Source organism: Epinephelus fuscoguttatus, linkage group LG8 (genome assembly GCF_011397635.1).
Source record: "Epinephelus fuscoguttatus linkage group LG8, E.fuscoguttatus.final_Chr_v1".
NCBI lineage: Eukaryota > Metazoa > Chordata > Actinopteri > Perciformes > Serranidae > Epinephelus > Epinephelus fuscoguttatus.
Window position 1 is genome coordinate 34,488,483 of NC_064759.1, and position 12,544 is coordinate 34,501,026.

The following is a 12,544-nucleotide window of genomic DNA, read 5'->3' on the forward strand; positions in this document are numbered from 1 at the left end:
AACTGGCCCCATTTGACGCAAAGGAGCAGTGGCTCTACTCCAAGCTCCCTCCAGATGTCTGAGCTCCTCAGCCTGCCTATAAAGCTGAGCTTAGCCACCCTACTGAGAGAGCTCATTTTGGCTGCTTGTATCGGCGATCACATTCTATTGGTCACTACCCAAAGCTCATAACCATAGGTGAGGGTTGGTATGTATATGAGTAGATATACAGTACAGGCCAAAAGTTTGGACACACCTTCTCATTCAATGCGTTTTCTTTATTTTCATGACTATTTACATTGTAGATTCTCACTGAAGGCATCAAAACTATGAATGAACACATGTGGAGTTATGTACTTAACAAAAAAAGGTGAAATAACTGCAAACATGTTTTATATTCTAGTTTCTTCAAAATAGCCACCCTTTGCTCTGATTACTGCTTTGCACACTCTTGGCATTCTCTCCATGAGCTTCAAGAGGTAGTCACCTGAAATGGTTTTCCAACAGTCTTGAAGGAGTTCCCAGAGGTGTTTAGCACTTGTTGGCCCCTTTGCCTTCACTCTGCGGTCCAGCTCACCCCAAACCATCTCCATTGGGTTCAGGTCCAGTGACTGTGGAGGCCAGGTCATCTGTCGCAGCACTCCATCACTCTCCTTCTTGGTCAAATAGCCCTTACACAGCCTGGAGGTGTGTTTGGGGTCATTGTCCTGTTGAAAAATAAATGATCGTCCAACTAAACGCAAACCGGATGGGATGGCATGTCGCTGCAGGATGCTGTGGTAGCCATGCTGGTTCAGTGTGCCTTCAATTTTGAATAAATCCCCAACAGTGTCACCAGCAAAACACCCCCACACCATCACACCTCCTCCTCCATGCTTCACAGTGGGAACCAGGCATGTGGAATCCATCCGTTCACCTTTTCTGCGCCTCACAAAGACACGGCGGTTGGAACCAAAGATCTCAAATTTGGACTCATCAGACCAAAGCACAGATTTCCACTGGTCTAATGTCCATTCCTTGTGTTTCTTGGCCCAAACAAATCTCTTCTGCTTGTTGCCTCTCCTTAGCAGTGGTTTCCTAGCAGCTATTTGACCATGAAGGCCTGATTCGCGCAGTCTCCTCTTAACAGTTGTTCTAGAGATGGGTCTGCTGCTAGAACTCTGTGTGGCATTCATCTGGTGTCTGATCTGAGCTGCTGTTAACTTGCGATTTCTGAGGCTGGTGACTCGGATGAATTTATCCTCAGAAGCAGAGGTGACTCTTGGTCTTCCTTTCCTGGGTCGGTCCTCATGTGTGCCAGTTTCGTTGTAGCGCTTGATGGTTTTTGCGACTCCACTTGGGGACACATTTAAAGTTTTTGCAATTTTCCGGACTGACTGACCTTCATTTCTTAAAGTAATGATGGCCACTGGTTTTTCTTTAGTTAGCTGATTGGTTCTTGCCATAATATGAATTTTAACAGTTGTCCAATAGGGCTGTCGGCTGTGTATTAACCTGACTTCTGCACAACACAACTGATGGTCCCAACCCCATTGATAAAGCAAGAAATTCCACTAATTAACCCTGATAAGGCACACCTGTGAAGTGGAAACCATTTCAGGTGACTACCTCTTGAAGCTCATGGAGAGAATGACAAGAGTGTGCAAAGCAGTAATCAGAGCAAAGGGTGGCTATGCAATGTAAATAATCATGAAAATAAAGAAAATGTATTGAATGACAAGGTGTGTCCAAACTTTTGGCCTGTACTGTACTTGGGGCAGTAACTCACTCCCAATCCAGAGAGGCCAATCCACCGTTTTCCGGCAGAGAACCACTTCGAGGTTCAACACTCAACTGCAGACTGCCTCAGTGCGCACTCGAGGTTACGGTGTGATGAAGCCAACAGAACCACATCATCTGCAAAGAGCAGAGATGCAATTTTGAGGTCCCCAAATTGGAACCTTTCCTCCCCCCGGCTGCGCCTTGAGATCCTGTCTATGAATTTCACAATCATAATTGATGACAAGGGACAACTTTGGAACTTATTATTACTCATTGATTTATTACACTGGACATGAGACTTATTTTACATTGATCTTCTTAACTCAATGAAAGAAAGGATTTATTTTCCATTAAGTAGTGGTCAGTCAGCACATGACAGAAATATGCACAGGGGCAAACTTGCCTGCAAGCACACACACACACACACACACACACACACACACACACACACACACAGAGTATTGCTGCTTATGCAACTTTAAAAGAGAAATAGCTATAAAAGAGATTTTGCTACAGCCTGCCCAGCCCTGGCTGACTTTTCCATTTTTCTGTTATTCTAAAGAGATGACAGGCTAAATGAGTTGTAATGGGATAAATAGGCCGTCTGTGTGTGTTTGTGTGTCTTATGTGTAGTTTATCTGGACTGGCCTTGTATGGGAGGCAGGCTAGCCTACTGCCTCTCGGTTCCCCGCCTCACTCTCCAGTCCTGATTGTGAATGCATGATGGGAGCAGATGGAGGTGGGAGTCTATGAGGTAGTGGTAGCTCCAGCTAATTATTGAAATGACCGTTATTATGGGATTATATTTGTCCTTGAGTGGATATGGGGGTAGAGTGAGCAGCCGGCAGATATCCAAGGAGGCGAGCAGGCAGACCCCCTGACCAATGTGTTTTTGTTTGTTTTTTTCTTTAAACAAATAGGATGACATTTCAGAAAATGCACATACTTGCTCTTCCCATCAAACAGTTGACAAGAAAATGAATAAGCATATGTTCCCAGAATGTCAAAATATTCCTTTAGATCTGTTATCAGATCATGAGGAGGCTCAGTGCCTGTAAAATGTTTGTGTTAGACTTTTAGAAAGTGGGCTACTGTGTAGTTGTTATTTCTTCTGCAGAGGAATGTGGTAGCTGTGTAATCTTGTGTGAGAACCAGCAATAAACTCTCACTACCTGGACAGCTGTTATCTCTTTCTCACATTCAGGACCCGCAGAAACCTGCAGGGGAAGAGGCACAGAGACACACACACACACACACAGCATGAAGAAAAACAAACACATTTGCAGGGAGTCCAGTGTATACTACATCATCTTGTTATCTTCCTGGACTTTATCTGTCAGTGCATCCCAGCCCTGATGTCACCTGGAATAACCTCAACACACACACACACACTGAAATCAGAGTCAGTGATGTCATCCAGGACAATATGCTGTTTGTGCATCTGTACTGGGTGGGCTTTCACTCGTCCAGTGCTGGGTGTCCCTTACCTCAGACAGGTCCAGGCTATTCTTGATGTCTGATCTTGTTCCACTGCTTCTTTAAATAATAAAAAAAATGTTTTTATAATTACTGCAGTTATGTTTTTAACACTGAAAGTTGCGTGTTATACTACTTAAACTCCCTCATTAAAAGACCAGCACAATAAAGCAGTAAAATATAACTTTATATTATTTTCCTGATGTCGAGCAGTCATCAGTTTGGACACAGTTGCAACAGTGAAAACGGAGCTTCTGTGTCTCTAGCAAGCACGAACTGTAAAGCCATACACGAGGACTAATCCCTTCTGAGAGAAAAGGGGCTGTACAACACAAAGGACAGCTTAGCCAATCAACAGTAGATAATCTGGGACAGAAAGACAACTCATATCAACAGTTCAGCACAGTGTCAACGAGGTCAGCCCACTCGAAGCTCACCCAGAAATCACTTATGCAGCTCCTTATGTTTCACTTTAAAAGGCAGTTTTGTCAGTGTGTAAATGGACTGAGTAATGAAACAAAAACTCCCCACCATAAGAGACAGCACATTAGTTGCATTTGAAACTCCACTGCAGATGTTAACAACTCCTCATGCAAATTTTTTTTTATCTTTCTCCTTGCATGCTCTTGCATCATATTGTGAAATTACCACCAAAAGCTCTCTCTGATATCAACCCACCTCTTGGCCGGATCACATGAAAATGTTTTGCTTGTTTTGGTTACAGTTGAACTTGGCCACCTTGAGCCTATTACTGCCCATTAAAAACTTGCCAGGAAATGAGTTGTCAACTTCAAATAAATATTGCCTTATATAAACCTTTTGAGCTGTTCTTGGATATGGCAACTCTTGACCCTGCCATGGAAAGGCGGCTGCTGCCGCGCTCATCTTAGTGGCACCCTCTAATTATCCATCCCCAGAAGTAAAGGTCGCCTGTCCCAATGAGGCATGCCAGTGCTCTGCATCAGTTCCTCATCCCTTGGGATTGAAATTCCCTATAAGTCAAAGAGTGTGCAGAGACTACAGAGTGTAGCACATTTGGATCATGAGTCTATCTTCCAAAATCTGTGGTAAATCAACAGCTTGATGTTATATCAGGCAGGTGCAGCATGTTAAAGTTTTGAGAAAGTATGTGCTGATAGCCCAAACCAAAGTCTATAAGCAGTCTATCACTGCTAGATGACATTTACTTCCACCTAATTCATCACAGTCTCACTCTGTCTTTCATTTTCTGTGTCTGCCTCTGTGTCACACACATTTTCCCATCAACCTTTGCTCTAAATATTCTCTTTCCCCTACTGTATTCCTCTCATTTTTCAAAATACTAACATGCAAAGGTCAAAGCTCACTGGTGCTATTCATCTCCTTCACACTGTTAGTGCGCCCTTGCTCTTAAGCCTCGTATCCTTTGGCTCCTATACACACGTGCACTGTTTCACACATCCTTTATTGTAATTCATCCATCTCCAGGAACTCATTAAACATCCCTTAACATCCTAGTACATAATCTATAAAGCATAACATGGCTGAAATGCTAAATTCTGCCTTATATTTCCCCACCAAAATATTTTTTAATAAGGCCTGACAATGATTTTAGTCATGCTAACAGCTTGGCCCTCAGGATGACACCACTTTAATACAGACTGAAATATCTCAACAACTGTCGGATGAATTGCCATGAAATTTTATCGAGACATTCATGATTTCCAAAGGATGAAGCCTATTTACTTTAGTGATCCTCTGACTTATCCTCTAGCTCCACCATGTAAGTTTTCATGTATTAAGTAAAATATCTCAGGATTTACAGTACTTTAAGGATTGCCACACAATTGTAAGAGACAGACATTACTCATTCCCACATCCTAACGACCTAAGTGATCCCCTGACTTTTCCTCTAGCGCCTCGATGACCCTGACATACAAGTTTGTTTGTGGCTACTAAACTATTTGATAGATTGCCATGACATTTACTATAGACATTCATATCTTCCTCAAGATGAATAGTAAAAACTTTAGATGACCAAATACCTGCAAAAACCAATGACATTCCCATCAGCCCCAGCCGTACTTTGTTACATGGTAACAAGCTCAGTTGAAATGGTAAACATGCTGCTAAACATCAGCATGTCCTGTAGCTGTCTTGTTACTTCTATTCTCACTTGCTTGTGACCATATATTATAGAAATAAGATTCAAGATGGCACCTGTTCATGCCAATGGAGTTACTCGCCTGGTGCATACCCCAAAAAAAGTTTCTCAAGTTTACTTACATAGTATGTGGCCCACTGCATATGAGCAGTAGTGTTTCTCCCGCTGACAACGCCGGCAAGCTTCCGCTCGGCCCATAGATTTTACATTGTGATGATTTTTAAATCACTTTTTTTCTGCTACCTTCTGCCTTTGGGTTTTACAAATAGAAAATGTCTATGGATCAAAAACTCATAATAATGCAACTTTATAACCTACTTAATAATGATTGCACATTGCGTTAGGATTTGTTGTGAGATGTATCTGGAGATTGTGTGTGAACTGATGTGACAGGAGGTGTTTTTCAACACTGTAGGATCACACATGGCAGAGGTCTAAGGTCGACAAGGCTCAGGTGTTTGTATGTGTGAGGGTGTGCTCTCCCTTTTTAATTTTCACATCCAGCAGATACCAAGACTGGAAAGAAATCACACACTCACAGTCTCACACATTCCTTGTTTCTCCCGATACAAACAGCTTTAAACTCTATGGGCTCTAGTTTCGCAGACAGGGCGAGGCGGATGCGCAGCGCACCTGTGTTTCACCAACTGGGTGTGGCCAGGCGGATTTTGCAAGTTTGGCACACCGTGCGCCTGGCGCAGCTACTCCTCTTTCCCATCTCCGTCCCTCCTACCTGCGCAAGTCGGAAAGAGGGAGGAGAGAAGGCATGGAGTGGGTTTTACACACAGCACACCAATCAAATGAGCCCCTCTCCTCGCCCTTAAATGCGCCACACGAAGGCGTAATGAGAGTTTACTCAATTCGCCATGGCAGAAGAGAGCAGCAGCATCACATGGCCAAACTTCTCCCAGGAGAAAACTGATGTTTTGGTCCAGGAGGTCCCAGCTCGCAGTGTCCGAATATACGGAACTGCAAGCAGACCTCCACGGGCTGATGATGCAAAGGTAGCCTGGGAGGAGGTCACCACAATTGTAAATCAATGTTGCATTTCTCTCGAGCGCGCGCTCTCTCTTTCTCTCTCGCAGTCTCACTCTTTTTCTTTTCTTTTGACTTTTCTAAGATGACAGATGCTGAATATATACTCCCTGTCTGATGCTGTGGCTGTTTGTGGTTGGCTGAGAGGGATGTGAACTCATTAGTTTGCAGCTGTGTTAATCTAATCAGGTTGGGTTTCCATTACGCATGCCAAACGGTGCCAATCCCCTTTGATCTGACATCAGATGTGACGGGACAGTTGATATAGAGATACATTTATGTGCTGATTGCAGATAGTTGCATTGAATAGTGTTTTTTGGGGTATTTATTGCATCGTTAATGTGCCTGATATTCTGGAAACCTGCCTGTGAGGTTTTGGTGACGTGTGCGCACTGTCCACCGGTCAGCCAAACTTCGGCTTACACCGGCTGTGCTCCGCCTGCACTGACAGTAGACGTGGTTTCAGCTGGTGAGCTTTTAGCGCACCTTCGTTCGGCAAAGCCTTTTGGCACGAAACTGTCACTGCGCCAAGCTGGATCTGTCGACACCTCCCCCTGCTGCGCCGCCACATCCATCTCAGCGCAACTCGGTCTGCCAAACTACCAAACTGAGCGTGCCTCGGGTTGCGCTGCTCGAAACTAGCTCTGCGCGGGGTTCGCCACCCTGCGCTGCCCTGCGCTGCACCAGGAAACTAGAGCCCTATATGTGCATGCAGGAGATGCACCAACACCCCAAAACACCAACATATAATTAGATTTAATAAGATTTAATTTAATAATTAAAAACAGACATTACTACCCCTCTCATTAAACATTTTTTATTCCCCTGTAATTTTCCCATAAATCATTTTTACATTCAATAAAAAGCAGTCAGTTATGGGGGCGTTGGTGGCTTAGTGGTAGAGCAGGCGCCCCATGTATAAGGCTGTTGCCGCAGCAGCCCGGGTTCGAATCCAGCCTGTGGCCCTTTGCTGCATGTCACCCCCCCCCTCTCTCTCTCTTCCTCTTTCACACTTACCTGTCCTGACCAATAAAGGCAAAATGGCCAAAAAAAAAGCAGTCAGTTATGTTAAAATTTGTTAGCATGTATGATACAGAAGAACAAATCTCAATTAACGACCAAACTCTGACTGAGGTTACTGAGGTTTTAAGATAAAGATAAGAAAAAACAAGGCAAAAAAAAAAAAAAAAAACATACACAAGTCCTGGCTCTGGCCACTTAAAGGGGAACTCCCCCAGCTTTATACACCAAGTGTGAGTTTTCTCAGCTTGTGAAATCAGTTGTTTAATTTCTTCTTAGGCTCTGGAGAGTGCTTTCGATAGTCTGAATAAATAAAATGACATCTTCAGGGCTGATGACATCATCAGGGTTATTTGGACTTGGAGAGTGGGCCAGTACATTCGAAAGACAGGTGGACATTAACCAGGCTAAGATTGTTTAAATGAAAAGACTCCATAAATGAGCATTTCGGTAAGTGTAGGGCTCCAGTGTGTGTGTGGGGCTTGGCACATATCAGGATATTTTCACTTCTGCTACACAGATTTTATTGGTCTCCTAAAAGCCCCCCAACTTTATGGAAATGGCTGGAGATCAGTCTAACTCACAGACACGAGGGTGACACTTTCTTTTATTTATTTATTTATTTATTTTTCACTTTCTTGAACAGAATTTTGCATTTTGGTACTTTTTTTTAGCAAGAAGAGGAGTTTTCTTTTAAGATCTCCTCTAATTAAATCAGTATATTTATCATTATTCATAATCCATGTCATAAAGGTTATGAGTGTCTAAATGCATGTCAGTGCTTTCAGTTTGATAAGTAAGTGTACTGTTTGTAACTAACTTGCATCATATTAGAGACGTACTGGGAATCAGGGTTTTAAAGGGGAACTCCATAGATTTTAAACAGCAGTCTTTTTACAGATATTATGGAAGTACTACTGCAGATGCGAAAAAAAAGTTGTATGTCTGATAAATTGCCTCAAGTGATGTCACAGTGCCAAATGGCACTCAAGATTATAAGGTTGAAAATGAAAAAAATCTGGAGTCAGGGGTTAGAAAGGAGTGAGCTCACCAGACCTCTGCAGAACGCTTCTTATCTCTGTTTAAGGCTAGTGGCTTGAGGCTACACTAGCCATTACTTGCATAAGACACCTGAATCATTGACCAAACTGTGATCAGTCAAGATGCGTTATGGGTTATGTAGGTGCTAGTTTTTGAGAAGGAAGAGGAATGCATGGAAAAAATATATTTGGTTCGGCTGCATTAATTTTATCCTTTTTTTTTATGGAACTGTCAATCATTAATTCAACAATGTTGTAGGGGTGCAATGCCAATGCTAGTGGAATACTCTTAAACAATTCCTCTGGTAGATATGTTGAGATACTAACAATGCTGCTTTTAAGACAAAAGTTGAGATAGAACATTAGAAAGTGTTCGCTCCTCTTACCTGCCATTCTGTCCTCTGCCTCCATGTGTTTTTGCAGACACTATTGAAGGACCCTTTCTACATTGGGCTGAGACATAAGAGAGTGCGGGGCCAGGCCTATGATGACCTGCTGGATGAATTTATGAAGGCTGTGTCGGACAGGTAGGATCACATTGGCTTTCAACTGATCATTTGCCCGCTTCCTGTGTGCTGTCTGTTATTGTCATTTTAATACAAACAGCAGGTGCTCTTAAAAGAAATATGTCAAGCAGTTTAGCATCCTCAGTGCGTGCAGTGTGATGGGATTCAGGGGTCTGGAACTTCGGTCGGAGATGATGCGGTTTTACTTTCTTTGAACTATGTTTTGGTTGCTAAGCAGTATCGATGAAAACTCTGCTTACTGGCTGTATGGCAACATGAGCTTATTGAAAAGTGATCAGCAAGCCTTGGTAACCGTCAGTGCTATTGATTTCAGTGGCATGATCCTCTCCAGACCGAGAGCACAGCTAACCAACTATTCAGAAGCTGGTTGGACTGACAGCAGCTGAACCCAACACTTGTATATTTTTGACTCTTGGCAGTGTTGTAGTATCTATTTTGAAACTGTCCACAATGAGCTGACTTGCTTATTAGTCTACAAAACCTCAGCCAGAGTTGAGAGCTTCTTTGGTTGTTGTGAACAGCATATTTAGAAATATAATACACGATAATTCTGAATGCTCAGAGAATATGATTGAGCATGTAAACAGAGACACTTACAGGAATAGTTGGAGACCTCTGGAGGAATATGGACTCCAGTGGTCCCAGTCCAGGGAATATATTTCATTATGCATAATTCAGATTTGTGATGTCATTTAGAGACGCTAATCCCTGTTTGATTCAGCAGTGGATCACAGTGAAGGGTTAGCTTTGGTTTGTTTGATTTAGAGACACAGTAAGGCATTATAGTGTTTACTATTCCATATTGTCAGTCATTTGGTTTTCATACACAGATCTTATCTTTTTCCTCTTCTCTGAGCTGAAATTAGGTGAGTCATACTGCTTCCCTTTTGGCCCTGTACCTTATGTGTTTAATGCAGGCCTGTCCTCAATAAGGCTTTTGTATACCTTGCATGCACGCCAATACGTGTATATCTCAGTGTCCCTGTGTGCCATGAAGCCATCACAGCCACACACAAATTGGCCTGGTTAAGATCCGTCCTAACCCAGAGAGTCCAGAGTCCAGTAGGAGAAGCCTGGGTCTGGGCCCCCTCCAGCTGGCAACAGGAAGCCATGGCTCTAATAACCGGGTGGCTTCTCAAGTACAGGGAACAGCGAAGCTTTTTCCCCAAAGGAGCCAGATTGGCGGAAAATGAGTAATTATGGGCTCAGAGATTGAATGAATGATTACAGCTCTGCAGTCTTTTAAGTAATATTCATGTTTAGTTTTCTAAGAAACTAAACGGGAACTAAAATACTCTGGATTGACTCGTCATCAATAAGCAGGAGGAGTCTGGGGGGATTTTTAAATCCACCATTTAAAAATGCTCCTTGTTTAAAAGAAAAATGTCGGTGATTCATCTGAGTGTTTGATTTCAGGCGACTGCTCCTGCTGAATAATCAGCAGGTGTTGTCTTCTGCTTTTGTCTTCAGGCAGAAATGAATGATCCCTTGATCTCATTGCTCCTGCACACACCCACAACACAAAGCTCAGAAAAGGTTTTAAAACTTTGAACTCAGTATTTTCTGTCAGGGAAACACTTATCTTTTTCTTTACATATAATCCCTGATGTATTTTTGTTGGTGTGTGCAGATTTCTTTGTAAGAATCCCACTGCATGCAGCTAATGAGAGGAAACTGGTTGGATGTGCTGGAAATGAAAACTCCACACAAGTCGCTAACAGAGAAACAGTGTTGCACTATCAGTATCTGATATTACATAGTTGCATAATACTGATTTAAGTGTTATGTGCCTGGTTACCCAGTTTATTTATGTACCATTAATCTTTAATTTTGAGCCATACAGTGAATCACTATTATCAACAGAGTGAAAAAAAATTGCACATATGCCGTTCACATGATATTTCTAGGTTTCTTCCTCGGGCCCACTAATATTACCACCTCCAACCAGCTGTTTTGCAGTGGGATCAGACATTAGCTGAGGGGATTAGTAATTCCAAACAGGTTCTGTGTCTCAGCTGAATTTGTAATTTCTCTAGTATTTAAAAACCACAAAGTAAGTGTAAAACATTGTGGTTTTATGGAGGGTTATGTGCTGGACAGGTTCTTGGCCAGGTGCAGTCACTTCCTGGAGTCTTGTAGGGAAACTGAAAAAAAAGAAAGGGTCATTAAATCAGTGACCACATTTGAAATTTTGAATCAGTGCCAGACTTTGGATTCACTTCTATTGGAGTTAATGGGGCAGGCATGACAAGTCCCACTATAACCAATCATATCTGTGCTGTTTCACCTCTGACTGAAAAATGCTTCCACAAAATAAGATAAAAAACAGACTATCTGATGCTGACTGATGTTTTTATTTAAAGGTGAAGGTTGTTTTTTCTTGTTACTGGTCTCCAACAGATAAAGCTCTGTCCAGCAGCTGCAAATACTGTTAGCTCAACTCAAGTCCTTGCATGGTTCAAGATAGTTACTTCATGATACATGACCAGACAGGGCAGGTCCGACCTATTATCCCTGACCAGACTACAATTATGACCAGATCACAGACATAACTGTGTAGTGCATGTATACAGCAGATATGTATTTGATTATCAATAACTAACCAGTCTTCAAGCAAGTGATATGTATTGATAATTATCAGGGCTAACGTGAGCCAGCCCTCTCAGTCAGGTTTCCTTTTATTGTCAGAAGGTGGCACTAATGGCGACATAATTATAAATCTGGACCTTTATGAATTACCAAAACTTGTTACTTTGTTCGTCAATAAACGAAGTTTACATTTGCATTTGTTTAGCTATCATAATCCAGCTTAATCCTTGACATGATTTATGTGTGTGTTAGCTAATAATAAAGGCTGGATGATTGGTATGACTATAAGTCACTGAGGCAAACTGCAAGGCATCTTGGCATACAACTAAGTCCTAGTTTGGTTTTAGGATATTTACCGAACTCTGACAGGCTATATCATTTCGTCCAGCCAGTTATAATCAGAGCTATTAATAAAGTGATGTGGTTATAATTGCAGTCTGGTCAGTGAAAATAAGTTGGACCTGTCCTGCTGGGTCATGCATCATATATTTGACCAAATGGGCTGCAATGGAGCTATATGTAGCTGCTGGACAGAGCCATGATCTGTTTGGGCACATTTAGGAAAAAACATCAGTCAGCATCACATAATGTGTGCATTTTTCTACATGCCTGCCCCATTAACTTCAGTACAAGTGGCGCCAAAGTCTTTGCCTGATATCAGACAACACTGTCAACTCGTTACACTCTGTTTCCATCTTCAGTCTGACATGGCATTCACTCTAACCAGTTTCCGTGGATGAGGAGGGTTAGATTTTCCCCAAGCAATCACTAGAGACCCACATATTTGCCGGAATCTAATGTTATTTTAAGTCCATACTGATGCATAGCCATGACAACATGCTACAATGCTGGGCTATATTGAGAAGACATGTCCCCCGTCTTCCCCTTAAACAAGCATGTGTTGCGATACTCAACACCTATGCAGGTGTAAGGTGTTTTTTAAAGTCTTTGTGTGTTGAGCTCTCAGTTCAGAA

The 12,544-nt window shown here is 42.3% G+C and overlaps 1 protein-coding gene across 1 annotated transcript in view; it reads left to right on the top strand.

The window, feature by feature from the left end:
* Nucleotides 1-12,544, top strand: part of me1 (malic enzyme 1, NADP(+)-dependent, cytosolic) — a 108,830-nt gene that overhangs the window by 81,069 nt on the left and 15,217 nt on the right. The window contains exon 6 of the mRNA XM_049584685.1: nucleotides 8,878-8,981. Within this exon, the coding sequence (XP_049440642.1) occupies nucleotides 8,878-8,981 (104 nt within the window). The remainder of the gene's footprint in view (nucleotides 1-8,877; nucleotides 8,982-12,544) is intronic.